Below are 20,545 nucleotides of genomic sequence, written 5' to 3'. Positions count from 1 at the left end.
ACTAAGGTGCATCGAAAACCTGCTTTTACCGGTCTTAGCACGAGTTTTTTCAGCAGCGTTCCAAAATTTGTCGCATTTTCGCGTATATTGACGGCCATTTTTCCGGGGCACAAACTCAGCTTTACTTACAGGTTTTCCATCCTGACCTTAAATTCAAAAAATTTAAATGAGGAGATATTCCGAGGCAACAGTTTCAGCTAAAAATTGTTAATTTCTTAATTTGGCAGTTCATTGACTCAAGACATCTTTCCTCGCTCACGTCCCTCAACTTTTTCCAAAAATCAGACGTCATTTTGCTGTACCCCATACTTTGAACCGGTTTCTGAGAACCTTAAACGTGACATGAGTAAAACTGACCTTTCCCCATGCGAGAGCATACATTTCCATGTGATACTCCCGTTTTGGCTTCAATATTTTAGCATTTTGTTCAGGATCTATTCCGGTTGAGCGGACAGGTTGAGCTGTTAGATTATTCGAGCATGTTAGCTGCTGCCAGTTCGGCCGACGCTCTCGAGGTCGGGTTGCCTCGTGCGACTTCGGATGCCGCTGATGCTACTGACGCGGCTTTCTCCGCGTCTCACCAACATCTCAACCCGTACTCAGCGGTACCGATATTGCATCTGATGATGGTGTTGTCACATACGCCGTCGGTAAAATGGCTGGATCTCTCTCAGTGCCTCATCAGACTGTTTTAGTCACTTCCAACGCTAGCAGTAATTCAGGCATTGGAGCAGTGCCCTCGACTTCCATGAAGGACACGGCGGTCCGCTCGTCTCCCCCCCCCCCCCCCCCCCCGCCCTCTTCTGCTCCTGCCACACTTCCCGCAGAATCTACTGTCAACTCCACCACCTCTTTACAGCAGGCTGTCACGTCTGAGGTGTCTGGCGCCGTCGCCTCGGGTCATCCCATGGCTCCTCACACGTCCGAAGACCATTGACCAGGAAAGCACAGCTCCCACGTGCTCGCAGAAAATGATCCGGTCGATACTCAGCACGCTGTGCACAGCACTGGTAGGTTGGGGTGCACTACCGGCTCATAGGGTTCCAAGAGAAGGCGAATTTCCCCATCTGAGAAATCAGTTAACCTTGGATGCTCTCCTAACAGGTGTAAAATATAGGTATGTGGTTGAGCCTGGATCTAGCATTGTTTTCGTTAACGAAGCGCTTGCGGACAGCCTCCAAGGCGTTTCTGTTGGTGAAACACGTGGCGCAGCAAGGATGGCTAACGGGCAGACCTTCGCTCAGCCTGGGCAGTCACACCACGTTTCAAGTATGAAGTGGTCAGTTTGAAGTCAGTTTTCAAGAAGTCGAGGACGGAACGTTCCATTCTGATAGGCCTAGGCTTTCTGGAGCAGGTCCCGTGCTTTACTGACTTGGTGAACAGACGCCTGGTTTGTGTCCCGGCAAAGGCGGTGCGCTCAGTTTCCTCGGCTGTAAAATATAGATCAGTCGGACGCGTCGTTCTAGTATGCGATGCTTCCGTGCCTCCTGGAACCAAGTAGGTTCTTTTCGGCCACGCACACTCCTGTGAGTTTGCCGGTGCAGTCATTTTCGCGCTGACGCTTATTATCGCTGGGAAAGAAGGCGCAGATACGTCTCAGTACACAAATTCCTTGTCTACCGACCAACATCACACCGACGCGGATAAGACACCGACGACCGAACCTTCCTTTACCACACACTTATCGGGGGTATAGAGATGGACTTTATTGAATAGCCTTTGGGCTCTCCCGCGGATTCCACCAGCGCCAGCAGATTTTGATAACATACTTGACACAGGCGGCGCGAGGCTGTCCGCCTTCCGACGGTCTAAATCAATTTCCGTCCTGAAACGTCACGAAATTATGTCCGATGACCCCACAGGACTTTCTGACCTCGTCAGGCACGACATTAGCACGGGAAATGCAGCCCCTCCGGCAGCCTCACCGCCGCATACCTCCTCCTCTCCAGGAGAAAGTGAAGAAGCTGTTAGACGAGCTCATCCGCTTAGGAGTCCTCGTGGAAGCGAACGGCCCGTGAGCGTCGCCTATTTGTGTGCTCCGCAAGAGGTCCGGGAAGGCGAGGGCGACATGTGATATGCGGCGTCTCAAAGCTGTGACAGCCCTTTCTGCGTACTCCATTCCTAAAATAGCGGCAGTCATAGGGGGTCTGAAGGGATGCATTCTTATTACCATTGTAGACATGGACATGACACATTACCAGGCCAAATAAATATCAGGCCAAATAAACCCTGAGCACCAGCACGAGGCCACGACTGCGACTTCGTGAAAAGACTAGTCATTCACTCACATGGGTTTCGGTCTGAGCGGCGCTAGTTTCACATCTGTCAAACTACTGAATATTGTCTTGATGACGTTATTCCCGATAAATGTATGTGTCAATTCGATGACGTCATAGTCTGCGGTAACAACTTCGATGAGATGATTGAGAATTTGGACGCAGTGCTTTCACGCATGTACAAAGCTGGTCTAACATCGAACCTGGCGAAATACCTATTCTGTTTTCCCAAGGTCATCCTCTTAAGCCATGTGACGTCCAGTGAGGGCATGGCACCAGATCCAGTCCAGGTGCAGATCGTGATAGCCTGGCCAGTTCTGAAGACGGCTCAGCAAATGGTCAGTTTTCTGGCTGTAAGTAACTATTTCAAAGTATTTATCGAGGGACACGCTGTCATTTGTGGCCCTTGCTCCGCCTCTACAGCCAGGACGTCCGGTTCGAGTGGTTTGGCGGGCGTCCGCTGGCTTTCGGCAGGCTAAAGGAAGCCGCCCTGGCAGAGGCTTCCGTGCTCACCCTGCCCTCATTTGACGACGGGGGGGGGAGGGGGGGCACTTTATTCTCGAGTGTGATACACCCTGCCCAGGTGTTCGTACTGTTTTGCTGCAGATGACTCCAGAGGATGAAAAGGTTATTGCCCACGGCAGAAGTTATTTGTTTATTTCATTTACTTAGAACTTGCGGGTTAATGGCGGCTCATCATCATAGCACAGCGGGCTTTTGCGCGCTGGATCGCTAGCTGATTTGGAGAAAGTGGCGTCTCTAGTCTAGACAATTCCACGAATCTACCGGTCATCCTTACGGGGAAAAAGTATTTGTTAATTATGATAAATTTCTTCACAGAGCAGGCTGAAGTCTTTCCCTTAAAGAATGCGTCAGCTGCCAGCGTAGCACAGGTCTTTGTTGACCAGTTCATAGCTCGCTTTGGCTGCCCAGTGAGAGTGCACACCTACCCGGGTGGGTGTCTTGTGAGGGAGGTGTTAGAGCTCACATGTAAGCGCTTGGATATCGCAAAGCCGACTGTTTCCAGCGCTCATCCCGTGGTAATGAAATTGTGGAAAGGAACATTACGACGGTCATTTTAACGTTTGCTTAATTTATCGGTGACGATCGCACGCCTGTTACGATGAGCACATTGCGCTGCTTATGTTGGCATATAACGCTCAAGCAAGCAAGGCTACGGGTTTTCACCGTACAAACTCATCTAAACCAAGAAACCAATCCGAGGTAGAGATTACCCCCCCCCCCCCCCCCCGAGCAAAGTCCGGTCAAAGAGTACTGTTCAATATTTTGGCCGGCTGCGTGAACCGCTGCGTCATTTTCATGCGGCTGCTCTCTGGCGGTCAGACACCCGTCACGGTGCAAACAAGCATGCATATTACTAAAAGTCAAATTTGCTAAATTTTGTCGTAGGTGAGCAAGTTCCACATCGAGCGATGGTCCCAAAGCACCAATGCTACAGGTTTCTGCACCCTTGCCGGCGGGCCGTTGTTATAGAGAAGATTGGCGTCATTAACTTCCGCGTGCGCCCCGAAGAGGCGGGTAGGGCGCTCATCGTTCGCCATGATCGTTTGGTAAGAGTGTCCGTGCTCACGCCCGCGCCCCACACACAGAACATTTAGCTGGGAGGCTAGGCGTTCTTCTGGCATCGGCCTCTTGCCTGACTCATCCCGGTCTTCATCACCGAGCGGACTCTGCGCGGGTTGCGCTTCGCGAATGCTGATAGGCGTCTTCTCCGGTCTCCAAACTTCTTACAGTCAGCCTGTCCTGGAGCTCCAACTCTTGCCAACCAGTCGCCGTAGCCTGCTGCTCCCTACCAGCGGCTTAACCTGGTCTCGTCAGCTGACGTGTCCCGCCTTCCTGCCGACCGTCGCTAACGACGGAGACGGCCGGGTGGCGCCCGTGATGGACCCGGACCCCGAGTCTGCCGCCAAGCTGTTGGTCGTGGCTGTGGGCCGTATCGACCATGCTGGCTAATACCACACAACACAGTAACCGGTGGCCCGCACGTCCCGAGGACAGGCTGGGTCGACATCCTGTATGCTGACGGCGCTGCGTGCCCCTGACCCCACATTCTGAAGACCAAAATAGTCCTATCACGAGTTGAGCCCAGTCTTTGCTCTAAAATTCGCTCTCGGTTGCGGCATACCAGAGACCGGGTGCAGGCGCACACATGCCGCCGACCCCGCTGGCACACCGAGCGGCGTGCCAGTCTGGGTGAGCTCCGTCAGCTCGGCTGGAGTTAGTCCGCCTTAGGGCAGTCTAACAAGCTGACAACACGCCACGGCTGAGTGCCATCAGGGCGCGTCCTGACGTGCTCGCATGACGCCACGGCTGACTGCCCCCGAGGTGCGTCCTGGCGTGCTGACATGACGCCACGGCTGACTGCCCCCGAGGTGCGTCCTGGCGTGCTGACATGACGCCACGGCTGACTGCCGTCAGGGCACGTCCTGACGTGCTGACATGACGCCACGGCTGGCTGCCGTCAGGGCACGTCCTGACGTGCTGACATGACGCCACAGCTGACTGCCCCCGAGGTGCGTCCTGACGTGCTGACATGACGCCACGGCTGACTGCTCCCGGGGTGTGTCCCATTCGTACGCCCTCCCAACGGCCGCGTGCTCCTCGGGGGCTCCCGTCAGGGTGTCTCGGTCTTGGTGAATGACGGACAAGGGCACCTTTTTGGACGGCAACGGCGGAATGGAAGTGGAGAAAAAATGTCCCGGACGGCTTAGAAAGAGGCCTGTGAAACTATTAGTACAATGCCAAGATCAGTAGTGTAATGCCATGATCAAAGTGCGACGATCGGTGATTGAAGGAACCTTCTGAGCATGGATGACACATATATGCCCCTTTTTCGCATGACACTTAGGGGAGTAAAAACAACACGTTTTTTATTGTTAGACCTCAAAAGGAAAACTTATCTGATTGCCTAGGTGCTCATACTGCCTTCCATCGATGCCAACAAGAATTCCTACGAAGGCCAAATTCAATGGCATTACAATGGAGAAACGAGTTCAATATAGGGCAAGTTACGCATGATATTGGTACAAACAACGCAGATGAAAAATATGATAAATGGTAAGTAAGACATAACGAATGCAGTCAATCCACCAGCTGCCTCCAGCAACGGCGGAACGGGAAAAGCAAACAGAAGCGCCGCAAAGAAAAACGATACGAGATTTATCTGACCTCATTCCCCTCCCCAAGATCTCTCGTATACCCCTTATATAGTTGTCAGACGTCCTGATACCAGCCAGCCACAACATCTAATATTACCTGCAGCCCAATGCAAAATGCATTAAGCTGTTCTTGGAAGAATAAGAAGTTATCACACAAAATCTATGAGCATGCAAGATAGGAGCAAAACGAGGTTAAGGAGTAGAGCGGACCAGTGATCCCAACTACGATGTACAATGTATGTATGAACCTACGGAGCACATGCTGTCCGTTACAGCCTTGTTTATTCCATTTCACAGCACAAGAAAAGGATGGCACGTAAGCTGCATGATGGATTAACGCATGGCTTAAAGGTAATGCTCCACATTTGAAGATATTGAATCAAACATCAAATATCATGACAGAAACTCACTTATAACTATTGGTATGCTTTTAAATGGAAAAGACTGATCAAGACAACACAATTTTTATTCAAGAAATGTGCTCCTCAGTACTTCATTGACTAATTACGTCATCGTACCTCACACAACATTGATTGAGAGCCAATTGACGGACGTTATATTTGGAAGTCGGGCTCACGAACGCCGGATATGGACCGCTCGTTAATAATATTTGTATTGACCTTCGTCACCGTATGGCCAATGTATTAGCAGGATTCGAACGGCATTATTATGCCGTCATGGATGATCTTGAAATAGTCTGCACAAAAAAGCCTCCGCACCTTTGAGAGCGTGTGGCTAAGGAACAAGAGGTGTTTAGGCCTTAAAAGGGCAGAGCTGCGGACAGTACCGAATAATCTCCAAGATGGCTATTCCAATTAAAAACCTTATACAAATGTAGAGCACTCCTCCTCTCCCAACCCCCGCACACTTAATCACCTGGGGTTTGATGTCATGCCAATGCCCACAAAAATCCACCGTCTTTGTTCGAGTTTTTTTTATCAAAGCTCGTGAGCTTTCCCGAGCACGGTGTTCACGGGGAGTCCCCCGTGATCTACTCCATGAAATGCGAAACATGAAGATAGACATGGAATAAATGCGCGTCGAGAAATGTGGGGTCGTCTGGCCTTGGCCGCTCTCCGACCAGCAAACAAAGGGGCGGGGCGGGCGGCACGTGACGCCCCCACCGTCCGGGGCTCGGCCCAGCCCCCGGCCGGGACCTGGCCCTGTCTCTGACTTCACCAGCGCGGCGGTAGGCACCGTGGCCAGCGCCACCGCAGTAGCCACATCGCCACGCGCGTGCACTTGCCTGGATGTCCTGCTCGGGCGGCTCCGTGCTCAGCGACCTGGCGTCCGCCATGACGGCGACGGTGGCGGCAGCGCGCGGCGGCGCCGCCGACCGGCGCGCGCCGACGCCGACGCCGTGCCGCGCACGCGCGCGCCCCGGACGTTTATAGCGCATGATTCAGGGACGACGGCGGCGACGGCTGAAACCGGAGCTGGCACGCACGGCGCGACGGCCGGCGCGCGGCATCGCGTCCGACGCGACGCGCTCCTGCCCCGGCCGCGCAGAGCCGGCTGGGGCATGGCGCGATTTGCAGCGGCCTGTCCAGACGAACGTCGGCGTCGTCACCAGCTGGTGCGGCCATGGGTGCGTCCAAACGGCGAGAGCGAAGCGTTCCATGCAGTGTGATATGACACAGATGGGTTGCGATTATGCCCGGCCACTTTATTATATCGTCGCGGTTTCAGGGGATCAAGGGAGCTTGCGATGTTCATATAACACATTGTATGTTAGTCATTTGTCATGCAGTGTAAACTCAACATGTGTTTGGAAATGACATGGAATTTATTTGGAGACATGTACAACAGCAAAGAAGACGCGTCAGTTTCAACAACTTCGCCGAATGTGGGATAAATAGTGTCCCAATCACAGACGAACCGGAGCTGTACGGCTACATATTACTGGTTAATGGTCTTCGACTTAAGATACTTCGATATATTCTTTCGTGGCTATTTTGCCCCTGTACTTCCACCTCACGAACATCTAAATAGCATGTATTTAGACTACTAGGAAATATTTTGAAGCACCTCAGTTGTGTAATTCACAGAAAATCCTGTAAGTTCCACGCACTCGCATACCTTAACAGCGCACAGAACCACGGGCAACCCCACCGCAATACCTCTAGGCAACGGAAGGCGGCGTAATGATTAAACTGCGCGATGGATTGATCTAGGAAGACGAGTGATTCACATCTTCAGTGGATAAGAAAAAGCAAATCGGATGCACCATTAAACGGAGGCAGCCCCAGAGAAAATTACGGGTCTGGGCTCAAAACTAGGCAAGCTGCAGTTTTACTGTTCTGGCCACTGGATCGAAAAGGTGGATCCAAGGATCCGAATCATGCGATTTATTATCAACATAGAGGGGTCCTTTGAGGTGCTGGAACCATTCCTGGAATCCTGGGCTTTTAAATGGATCTCAAGATTCGGATTCTGAGATCTGAGATCCGATGGGGCTCATGATCCACGCTTGGGATCCAGGCAAATGTCGCAGACATGCGCCTGAATAAAAAGGCCATGAACCAGAATCCTGAGGATCGTTGGCGCATGATCCCATATGATCCAGGATCCCCTCCAAGAGTTCGACCAAGCACTTCAAGATGTCAATATGTAAAAAAACGCTAGAGCTTAGTTATGTCATGAGGCATTGGCGCAGACAAGGGGGCACAGGGGTCACGTGCACACCGCCCTTACGTCCCGAGGAGTCCTTCGGACACCTTGGAACCAACGATTAAGGGCCATATTTGAGAGCCCAATTTGAGACCCGGTTTGAGGACCCAAAAGGCCCGAAATGCCGGCCAGAGGTCGCATTCAGCGGCCCGGCCCGTAGGGCCGTGCACTCCAGTGCCAGCCAGAGGGCTCTGTGCGCTGATCAGGGGCCCCCTCAGTCGATAAGGGCCTATATGTTGGTGAGACACCACCAGTAACGCACAGTCGACTCCATGGCGGCATGAGCCTGTGGGCCCATTTCCCAGGCAGGAACAAAGGGCTAGTGGGATTCTGATTATACTGCAAACAAGTCTTACGGTACGAAGTATTATCATATAAACAAAACGAGGGGCTGGTCGGAGTCTTATTTGGACGTCCCGGCCTGTGGGGACGGGCCCCCAAATTGCAGCCAAAAGCCCGTTAGCTCCGATCAGGGGCCCCTTGAGTCGATATGGGCCTACATATCGGCCACGCACACCCAGTGCCGCACAGTCGGCTCCGTGTCGGTATGGGCCTGAAGGCCCACTTCCCAATCAGCTATAAAGAATGGGTCAGTGAATTACACTGGTCGGGACCCCTGTATCTGCAAGGGGCCCAAAGCGCCTTACAAAGGGTCCTGTGCTCGCAAGAGGCCCCGAGCCAACCAAGGTGTGTAACTGATGAGGCCCAAAGAGGGTCCGGGCGCCCTAGCGGAACCAAAGATCAGAGTCCCGGTTGGAGCGCATAAGGGCCGAAGGACTAGATGTAGATCACATGCGAAATCGCGGTCTAAAGGGTCGTGACCTGAAACATTAGTCAAAGGTCTTCTTGCTCCGTTTGAGGAACCCCTAAGATCATGCAGGTGCCTAAGTCAGCCAAAGACCACAAACACCGAACAGTTGGCTCCATGTCCGTCTGAGCCCTTGAGATCCATTTCCCAAGCGGGAACAAGGCCGGGATCCGCGATTTGCATTGTTCGGGGTCCCTGACACGATAGGGCTCCTGTTTCGGTTATAGGCCACAGTGTCTAACAGAGGTCCTGTGGTGATAAGTGGCCTCGAGTCGGAACGCCGTTTGAGGGAGCCCGAAGAAGGACCGAATGGTCTCTCAAGGCCAAAGATCGAGGGTCCGATTGGAAGGCTGAAAGGTCGGATGGGTTGGCTGTAGATCCTGTATGTATGGCTGTATGGCTGTAGATGTAGATGAAGGACCCCCGCCCAAAGGGCCGTGATCCCAAATCTCACTTAGAGGACCTTTTGCACCAACTGGGACCCCTGAGGCAGAGCGTTCCTTCATTTCGGCCAGAGATCGCCAACAAAGAACAGTCGGCTCCCTGTCGGCCTGATCTGTTGGGGGCCTATTTCCCAAACAGGGACAAAGCCAGGCCCGCGATTTGCAATCGTCGGGGTCCCTGAAACAATGCGGGGCTCCTGTATCGGTCAAGGGCCCAGTGCCTAGCACGGTGTTCTGTGTCAGCAAGGGCCTCCAGTCAGTTAGGGGAATATTTGCTCAACAGGGACGGGGACAGGACTCCAAATGACAGCGGACCTCTTGCGTTGGTCCAGGCCCTCTGACAATGAAAGACAACATGAGGGCTTATGATAAGTGCTCACATTGAGGCAATGGAGGGCTCCTGTGCTAGTCAGGGCCCCCAGTGCCGAGCAATAGCTGTGGCAAAATACCCTCCAGCTCAATTTCAGCATGGGCCCGTGAAGCCCAACTGGAGGCTATGTGCCAATTGTTTGACCACCTGCGGCGATTAAGGATATTGTTGCGTGAAGGGGGGTTCCTGCGTCGATTCAGGTTCAACTGCGCAGATTACAGGGCCTCCTGCGTCAGAAAGCGGACTAACGCGATATTATGTATTCCTCTAATTGTCTCCGGATCGGCCGGGGGATCCCGCCACGTGCCACCAGAATGGCGGCCGGAAGGCATACCGCGATGGGACAGAATGGCCCTTCAGCCCTTATAGCCTCCCGAGAGACGGCCAGCGGGCTGTCGGATGTATGCTGAACCAAACGCCGTTAGGTGCTCGTGTTTTGACCCTTTCTAGCGGTTTTTTGCATATTTACCCGTGCGTTTAAGGTGCTTGCTTGCATTCACGTACTCGGTTATGGCGCAATTCTCAAGTTATTCGATTACGTCTTATTTCCGTATTTACTAGAAAGAATGTTTACCTTCTTGTATAATGCTGCACAAGACGCCATTCGTGTAAGAGGCTTGCAAAGCTTGCACAGCACTGCTTGACAGTCAACGGGCGGCCGTTATATCTGGTAGTCGTGCTCACAAATGTCACATATCGACAATTTCGACAATTTTTATGTGACTGAACGCCGCATGACCAGCGGATTGTCAGCATTGGAATGACGTTATTATGTCCGTCATGGATGCCTGGATAATCTTGAACTAGTGTCGCGAAATAGTCTGCACATCTGCAAGAGTGTGTTGTTCAAAAGCTAGATGGATTTAGGCCTTAAGACGGGTAGGGCTGTGGACTGCACCGAGCGATTTTCAAACGACTAGTTCAGTTCACAACCCCATAAAAATATGAAACACTCCCTTAAAGTATCACCAGGGGTGAAGTCTTATGCCGTTGGGTCACCTCAGCCCTCCCAACTCTGAGACAAAAAAGCGGAAATAGGTTTAGCCATTTTTCCTGCTCAGCCTCTCAAACGATGTTGAACGATTACGCTCCTACGTAACACCCCGCTGAACAACAAAAATCAAGGTTGTCAGGAGTCTCAGGTGAGACTCTGGTTCTTGTTGCTTACATTGACATCACTCTAGACTGGAGATTGGTTCTTGCTGGATCTTGATTTAATGCTGAGCTGTGTCTTGGTTGTTGCTGGATTTCTATATGTTCCAGGTTGGATTTGGGTATAGCTGAAACTCTGACATAACGTTATGCTGGATCTTTTGACATAATGTCAGGCTGGATATTGGCTCCTCCAGTCCAGTCTGGCACTTCCAATCTGATATTAGACTGGATCTTGGTTCTTGCGGGGTCTTCCGGCTTATTGTCAGGCTGGATCTTAGGTCTTCCTGGATCTTTCGACTTCAGATGAGGCTGGATCCTGCTTTCCGCTGGATCCCTCTGCCTACTACCAGACTGGTTCCTGGGTTCCTCCTGGTTCCGGAACCAGAAGCTAAGGATCAGTTCCCGGGAAGAAATTTAGGGAACCAGACATATGTCTGCTAGCATGATAAGAAAAAGAAGCGAAAAATTGGCATATCGAGAGATGCGATAAAGGGATTGCGTATAACTGGGGGAGGGGGAATGCGTAAATAAGAGATGCTTGCGCGGAAGTATGAATAGGTATACACAAAATCCGATACGAAATTGTGTATGAGAAACAACATGCTAAGAAAAATGCACTTACGATGAATTTAGATAGCGATGAAAGCAATGCGAACAATCGCGCATACGGAGAATGGGTGTCCAGAGGGAATGGGTGCAAACAAATGCAGGCATGAAGAAATATGGATTCTGGATCGCGGGTACAAGACAGCAGGCAATCAAATACGCAAACAAAGAAATGCAATAAGAATGATTGCATGGACGAAGATATATCAATGCGAAGGCTTGCACCGATGAAGATCTGCGCACGATTCAGTTATCCTCAAGCTGGGTTTGTGCTTCTTGATGCTCGGATTCAGAATGGTGTCAAAATCATGCGAAACTCTGGATAAATAAGATTTGCTGAAATATCCGGCTTGTGACGTCATCCAAAATCAGACTGGACTGAATTTTGTCGCATAATCAGCTTATTCAACCTTGCATATCATTGCGTCAGCATTGCCTGGCGTCATGCATGCTTGAATGGCCTGGAAATAGTCTGCACAAATAGCCTGCATATTTTCGCAGGCGCGTAATTCAGACACTAGACAACTTTGGGTCTTAAGAAGGGTAATGCTGTGAACTGCACCGAGTGATCTCCAAAGTCCTTATTCCATTTCAAAACCACATACAAATGTAAATCGCTCCCTTTAAAGTGTATAAGTATCAGACCATGTGGTACTGGACTTCCGACTGCTTGGCCACTTCTCACCAAGACGTTTCTCTGTTGTCAAATTGCTGCATCATGCCCGACATATTTCAATAATGCTTTGTTTTTATATACTGCACAGCATGTCGACCCTCGCCCTGATATGGAGGAGGTCTATACGGCCCCCTCCCCCTGAAGGTTTTTCGATGATACCTCTTCGGCATACTGTGTCATCGGGTCCCATTTTTTCAGTAGACCATGGCGCATCCATTGCACGTGTTTTGACACTAAAAACGTGGTCCTAGCTTTTCTGGTTTCGGAGCAACGGCGGTTTTTGAGGAACACTGCACGGCGATTTACGGCCCGCGCGGGCGGCAGGCAGCAACCGACGATGCCGCGGAACACGCGCGGCGAGCCGACATTGTTAAACGAGCGGAGCCCAATGTCACGAACATGTGCTAAAAACATATGAATGTATACATCAATGCACTCAGAGTTAAACAAAAAATACACCTCTTTAAGTTTTGTGTCGCCACTGGATATCGACTCGTATGTTAGGCGTAAAGCTGAAAAAGCGCGAAAATTTGACATTTGCCCTGTCATAATGGGTTAACTTACTGGCATCATGGTATAAATAAAAACTAGCACTCATCTCGAGATCAAGTTGACACCAATCCACTGCTATTTCCCGATAAGATACTTATTAGTTTGGAAACGCCAGGGGGTCGTATCGACCCCTCCCCCACAGTTAGCGTTATGAAGAACGAGTCAGGACGAGGGTTAAGTTCATGTTTATGTCATGTCAAACTATGGAATGCCAGTGCTAGATATAGGCATTATGGACTGTCAGCGTGAAGACACATGCATTGTGCACACGTGCACACTGGTTGCATTAGGTACGCCGTGTATTTGATACGCTGTTCCAGCAATGTCGGTCACTGTCTGGGGCTTCGAAACCCCAGCTAATGCGACCACCTCCTCCATGGAAAAGGTCGTGTACAACTCACCCACAGCCAGCTGCATACCTTCACATACATGGCCACCACAAAAGTGTCAAAACTGGAAAGATCAAGGCAGATTAAGTAAATTTGGACTTTGCATCAGGCGTGTATGATTAGCTTGTACAGCTGCACTAAGATAATACCCTTCGAAGAGCTCTTACCCTCTTCCACAGGCAGAGAACAGCGTCATTTGGGCGGAGAATCACACAGTTTTACTGATGCAGCGTTGACAATGAAACCCTAGTGCTCAAAGCGGACGATGGACCTCAGCTGTCAACTGCACAAGATTTTGGAACAGCATTTACAAGACGTGCCACCATTGTTAATCTCTCGAATAGCCTTTCGTTCCTGCCACAAGCATCGTAGGCTTTCCGGTTTTATCACTGCCGAGTCCACGCCGCCACCGGTAGCAAAGCAAGACTTGAGATATTCAATGCCCCAAGATATGCTCAGGCCTGGCGACATCGGCGCCGCGGAAAAAAAAAACATCGATACTGGAGAGGATCTTGGCCCGCCGTTTTGAAGAAAAAAAAAACGCACTCGCGACCGGGTTTGCTATGCCATGGGATGTCAGTGGAAAAATGGCATGCAATTTTGAACGCTTGACGCTTGATTGAACGCTTGACGCCTGACACTCTGGGGTTAACGCTTGAAACACCCCCTGGGGGCGCTTCAAGTTCCTCCGAGCGCCCATGGGTCTGGTCTCAACAGGGGACGAGTACCGCCGACGTGGAAATCAGACTCTCATGGATCTGGACTACGTCGTCAAGGCAGTCGACAACATACTTGTCTAGGATGAGACATTCGAAGACCACGCAGACCGTCTACGAGCTGTTCTCACACAATGCCGCCAACATGGCATCACGATCAACGAGAAGAAGTTCTGCTGCGCGCAGGAAAACTGACGCCAGGTTTTTAGCGCCAGATTCCAGCACCGCTTCGTGGTGCTTTAAGTGTCAATCCATTCCATCATCAATCTAAAAATTGCGCACGTGACATATGCGCCCAGACTGCCTTCTAAACGTAGGATTCGATGTCCTGAAGCGTTCTTAGGTACTTCTTTCAAAAACATCATCATTTTCGAACACCCGTTGGCCACAACTTAGTTTTTGCCGTTGGGCCGACGCTGAGCGGCCCTGGGAGGCTGCAACGCCTGACGTCAAGGCTTTTGTTGCTAAGATTTGCGCGTGCGCGTGCTCAAAATTATGTCACATAACTAATATCACTAATCGATGCAAGTGTCTAAAGGTAATTATTTCAGAAGTGTTATCATTTCCGTCCATCGATGGGCCACAGCTTAAAGTTAGCCACTAGGGTAATGCTCCGCGGACTACGGAGACTGCAACCCCTGGAGTGGGGGTTTTTGTTGCTGAGATTTGCGAGCGCGCATGTTAAAAAACCGCGTTACATAGATTGGATCACTAATCGATTCTGACTGGATGTCGAAGATTTCCAGCTTAACATGGCTTGATCATCTTAATGCACAATGTTGACCACTTGATCTACAATCAAATTTTCATATTCAAATTTCGATCGGACATATCGCTCTACAATGCACCTTCGCGGTGTCCTTAATGTCTATAGAACCCAGATAAAAATTCAAGCAAAGCTTCTGAGTTCTATCGTTTTAGAAAGAGTCCACTAATCCACTGTAAATTAAAGGTGCCAAGGATTTATTTCACGCGGTTGTTTAACACCTGATTTTTGAAGTTGACTGGCTTCGAAATACAAACAGAACTGATCTCACGGTAGCTTCTGTTTTCTGTTCTTGTTTCAAAGTAAAAATACCAATGAAACAAAGAAAATTGTGTCCCTTGTTAACAAGTAGCCATATCCTGGGATTTTTTAGAGGGGTGATGTAATGCATGATTGCATGATGTAATGTATGATTGTATAATGTATGATTGCATAATGTATGATGTAAAGTATGATTAGCGATGGAGTGGTGTAAGGGGAGATAATTCGGAAAGAGATAATGTTGCAGGTGTTTTACGTATGTTTTACAGACCAATTAGTAGTAATGCTGATCCAGAAATATGCAACAAAGCACCCATATCATCAGTTCGCGAGAGACAGCCGGCCCAGGGCAGTGGCCGCCGACGGCAGACGGTAGCAGAGACCAGGCAAGGAATATATGGCAGAGTGGTCTTCACTCTGTGGCTTGATTTTTAAAGAAGAATTTCCAGTTGTGTGGCTTTTGTCACACTGCTTTTGACAGTTCCAAGCTTTCGAATTTGCTTCCGTGTAAAATGCTGCGACAAGTCTCATCTCTTGAAAGTCAGGTGCATACAACATTTGATTTTTGAAATTTGAAAAATGAAGGTGCATACAAAATTTGTCGCACTGCGAGGCATCGATTCGCTTTCAAAATCCTCACCAACACCTATGTCTGGGCCGTATTTTGGCATTTATCCTGTGGAGGCGGATGTCTCCTCAATAACCCGAAATGCCTATCCGTGCGTGGAATTTCGCCTCCCCAGTAGAGACAATGTTGAAATGAACGAATAATTCTGGGAAGCTGGACAGCCTTATTTGCCGAATGACATTGACGAGTCGAACAGGCAAGATTATGCCCCAGTGGGAAACAGCTTTATATGCGTGTCTAGCAGGACAGCCATGGCATTTGAATAAAGAACGATAACAACCTCCGTCTCTAATCCCGGCCCCTCCCCCCCTCCCCCCCGGTCATCGAGCTTGCTTTCACAGAAAAGGTTCCTGAAGCAAGCCCTGAGCTTGCCCCTCCCCCCCACACACACTTTTTGAAACGTTCCTACGCCTACGCAATGACGTATTGGGAGCATCTTAACTAAATGGACAAATTGTGTCATCTAGAACGGTCTTTTCCTGTTGGATGCATACCAGTAGTAAACAGTGAACATATTCCATCATTTACGGCGCTCGCTCCAATATCTTCAAACGTAGAACATTACATTGTGTGTCTTACATCATGTCTGGGCACCCCATTAACATTCATGAATTTAGGCAAAACACCACTAAACTCGCCCTGAACTGGAGAATCAGACTGGTGCAGAGTACCCACACTTTTTCAAAAAGTGTTATTCTGGGAAATGGGACGCCCTAATGTACGCTGAATGGAATCTGCGCATAGCTTTCGGCGGTCGTTCCACATGATGCAATAGATTCTATGACGTCGCCGTCCGTTATCCGCTCGATGCTACCGAAACAGACTGATACACTTCCCTTCATCACTAACCTTGCTTACCCGTTGAATGAACTTGACTCGCTTATGGCGCAGATATGCGTTTTATTGAGGAGATCTTGATGCATCCAAATCTGAAGACTTCTGTGAATCTCACAAGCTGTTGGGGAGGAATCCCGTAATCATAAAAGAAAAATGGACGTTTCCGGCTATACGAGCTTACAATGAATGCAACGAAATATAAAATATGAAATTTTCTTGAAAAAGCTCACATTTGTTGGTAATATTTCCGTTAGATTACAAAAAATTAAAATTATTAAGTGATTCAGGGGCTTTTAAATCTATGTAGAGGTATTACTTCAAGGTTTTAGAGACTAATGGGGCACGACCAATTGTGGCAGCTTTGCTGGCTGTGCTTGGGTTTCCGCAGTGGGTTACATGGGTGCACCACTCCCCATATCAGCTTAATTTGTTGTATATTCGTTACAATCTAGGCATTGCAATTTTGTATAGATGTTTTTCTGAGTGTAGCAAACAGCATTGTCGCCATGTATCCCGTTGGGCAACGTGAGTAGCCTTGAAATTCTTTGTTTAAAATCGTTGCGTTACGTCGAAAAAAGTAGGACATCGCTAAACGAGTGCACGTACACGCCTAGCTTCGAATCATTTTCTGGCTCAAGATTTCAGGAAAGCAACCTAATTGCATGCACAATATGAGGGTGTCTGATTAATATGCAATATTTTTGTTTTTGAGATGTCAAGTCTTGGATCAAAGTAGGTCACAGCCACAAGGCATGCCAGTTTTTGTAATAAATGTACCACTGTTGGTTGCCTTGGTAAGAATAAGCTTCTCATGTGAAATGCAGTCCCAAGTGTACAAATTGTCATGGGATGTTTGTAACTTGTTCACATGAAGCACAGAGTATAGGTGCTGATATCTATCTATCTGTACTGTATATTTTCCCTATGACGCATGCTGTATATTCTGTATATGCATGTATGTAAAATACTGCATGTATCTTTCTAACAATATTTGCACTCTCATTGACCATCAATATGACAGTAAGAAACAATGGTGTCAGTAGCTCTCAATGTAATTAAGTTGAAGCACATGTTAAACCATTTTAATCTGTTCTGCAAAACATGGTAGACAACAATATCAGATTGGGGCAGGCACACCTCAGTTGGGACAGCTCAATTTGGGGTGGGAATATTGTGACTCTATGGGATGGTTATTAGGCAGGGGTAGATCTGGAAAACACAATGGTGTGTAATAAAACAAAGCAGTAGCAAGTTTTGAAGTCAGGGACAGCCTAAAGACCAAATGGCACCTTTGGCCAAAATGTATCACAGATGTCTTTACTACTGTCACATTATTCTGTTTGGTCTTCTATGCCACTGCTCATGTAATCTGTTATGGCCAGAGGTTCACCACTTAAATTGATGCTCAAAATAAAAGGCATTTTGGCAAGCAAGTAATATTTTGCTCATGCCAGCTTCCTCTCCTTGAGCTACATGTGTTAATTAGCTATAAACAACTGCATGCCACATCTCCTAGTGTCAGTGGGGTAGTTTTAAGACCAGAATATTTTATAATTTACTTTTCAAAAGTTGTTGATGCATTTTTAGCTGGTGTTAATTTGATAGTATGATATTGGTAATGTGAGATTTTATGCAAAGTGTTGAATGAAAAATGTAGGGTGATTGTGACCCATATCTACCCTGAACCTAGCAGTGAGGACAACAGTTAGTAGGTTCAAATGAGATCAGCAGAAAACAAATATTATTGAGATCACCCTTCCTCCCCACCCATCCCCAGCCCACCCTAACCTGTCCATCACCCCAGTTACCAAATAATTTGCACTTGTGATAAAATGATCAGCCCTGCCCCAAATATCAGGTTGACTGGCCAGCCACCTTTTACTGGCAGCATTGTAATAATGAATGATTGCATTCCTAGATGACATAGTATATGCTGTAGCAAATGCTTTTTCATGGTTTGTTAAGGCTTAGTTGATCTAAGAAGTATGGGCCATCTTGACCAACTTATTATTCCTAATTCTAAAGGAGTTTTGTTGAGGTACTGGTCTGAAAAAGGACATTTGCATTGTGTTTTGTCATGCAATCCTGCAAACATTAGGGGTAAGGGCAAGACAATTGTTTTTGCACACTTTGTGCATGAAAGCTCAGGCCAATGCTGTGGAAGTAAAAGACCCAATTGATTTTTAATGGCTTTGCTGAGAAGTCTTGTCCAAAAATAATTGCAGGAACTTTGAGATGTATAGGGCAGAAACTAACTGTCTGCATATAGATCAGGTTATGATATAAGCTTTTCATCCAGATGTTACCCAGGATCTTTAGGTGCTTGCTAGGCACATGGCCATGGTGTTATGCATGGTTTCATTTGTTTGTTGAGTTCAATTTGATTGTTGGGGAAATGTATCTTCAAGTTCATTTGATTGTTGATTTGTTCATTTGTTCATTGTAAAGTGATTGTTCATCAGTCACAAATGATTTGTTCATTTGTAAAGTTCATTTGATTGTTGAGGAAATGTAACTTAAGGAGGTATTCATTGCCAGATAGGATTTTGTTTTGCTAGATAGGGATCAGATCTGTTTTGGGTGATGAGTGCTAAACTCACATTATCTCACACAGTGTACTGAAGCTGAAATTCTAACCTTATCACCACTAGGAGGGTATAACATATTGCATGCTTTGAAATGGTTTGAACAGTCCTTATAAAATCAGTTAACATTTACATTCTCAGGAGGATGATTACTTAGCTCTGAGCAGGTTGATTTGGCTGCATTCTTTTGGGGACACATTGTCAAAAAGTGTTTCTCTTTGTGGTAAGTGTGTGACCATGAAGGGGGACATGGCCAGAAATGTCACTGCAAATGGAAGATTTAAAAATAAGACATTATGGACTGCTTTGTGTGTGTGGTATATGTCAACTTCATCATTGATGTTAGAAGCATGCAGGCATTGTTGAGTCTGATCTGTTTTGCAAGAGTCAATTGTCATCCCGCTGAACACTTGGTATGTCATGTACCAGCATGCTTTTATTTGTAGGCTTGAATATGCACAGTAAAACAGCATAATGAAGTAGTTGGATGGTGCTCTATGTTCTATGCTCTTTAATAAAATAGATTTACTTGAAAGCTGTTTTACAAGATTAGTTAGCCCCTGCATCAGTAAGGTGATTGTACATATGGTGGTCAATGTCATCTATATTGGTTAAATCATGCATGATGGACTGCTTTGTTTGCTAGAATAAGATGTTTTATTGTGCACAGCCCCACAGGAATAATTTCAGTTGATGTTATTCACAAAAATACATTAGTTTTGTACAACAGGGGACTGACATTGGCTGGCATGCTCCTCAGACCAGTATTTCAGAGATCAGGATTCTAGACCCAGTGGGTGGAGGCACACCTTCCGCACATAATATTGCTGTTCTGCAAAGTGACCAGATAATTCTGGCCCACCATAGCTGGAAGAGTTGAAAATGGTTGGTTTGTCTGTAAATAGATTGCTCCACATTTGTATGGAGTTTTCATCTGAGATGGTCATTTTCAAGGCAATTCCCTGTAGTTCTCAATTCTCAATTGTCTTTTTTAAATCCTCTATCCTGAGCTACACACCGCAAACTTGTGTGGACTTATGGTGTTGCCTGTTTTGAAGTCCCCCCAAGACATATGTGTCAGAGAGGGCATACAAACTCCATGTTCTCATTGGACATTCGGCATTCAAGACAAAATATACCAATTGACTGATTCCTGGATGGAGTACTTCAGCATGAGTTACTGCATCAGCAGACAGGAGTTGACTTTCAACCAGCATAGTGTGTTGACAGCAGGTTTCAATCACGAGCCGCATTTTGTGATACGTAATGCAGGCAATTGGACAGTCCTGTTAGTTTTGGCGGGCGAGAGACTGGCAAGGACGTAACAACCCTCGTTTTGCGATGCGACCTGCGATGCGACTCTCTGCGACCTGTGATGCGACTCCCCTGCCATTGACAAAACTAACAAAGATAGAGCCAAGCGATAAACGCCAGTGGATTGATCTCAAAGAAAGCTCGCGATCCGTGGAATCGTCGGTTTGCCGTCCGCCGTCCGCGCCGGCCGTAGATGGCCGAGCAGTGCTCCTTAAAAACCCGCTGCTGCTCCGAAACCGTAAATGCTGGGGGGGGGGGGGGGGGGGGGGGGTGAGGGGGTAGGGACACTTTTTGGTGTCAAAATGCGCGCAATG

The 20,545-nt window shown here is 48.2% G+C and overlaps 1 protein-coding gene across 1 annotated transcript in view; it reads right to left on the bottom strand.

Annotated features, from left to right (window-relative positions):
• Sobp (Sine oculis-binding protein) overlaps positions 1-6,755 on the bottom strand; it is a 32,532-nt gene extending 25,777 nt beyond the window's left edge. The window contains exon 1 of the mRNA XM_037223423.1: positions 6,702-6,755. Within this exon, the coding sequence (XP_037079318.1) occupies positions 6,702-6,752 (51 nt within the window). The 5' untranslated portion in view covers positions 6,753-6,755. The remainder of the gene's footprint in view (positions 1-6,701) is intronic.
• Positions 6,756-20,545: the final 13,790 nt, after the last annotated feature.

The sequence above is a fragment of the Pollicipes pollicipes genome, unplaced genomic scaffold, assembly GCF_011947565.3.
Source record: "Pollicipes pollicipes isolate AB1234 unplaced genomic scaffold, Ppol_2.1 Scaffold_4881;HRSCAF=5763_pilon_pilon_pilon, whole genome shotgun sequence".
Classification (NCBI taxonomy): Eukaryota; Metazoa; Arthropoda; class Thecostraca; order Pollicipedomorpha; family Pollicipedidae; genus Pollicipes; species Pollicipes pollicipes.
This window is presented reverse-complemented; position numbering and strand designations above follow the sequence as displayed.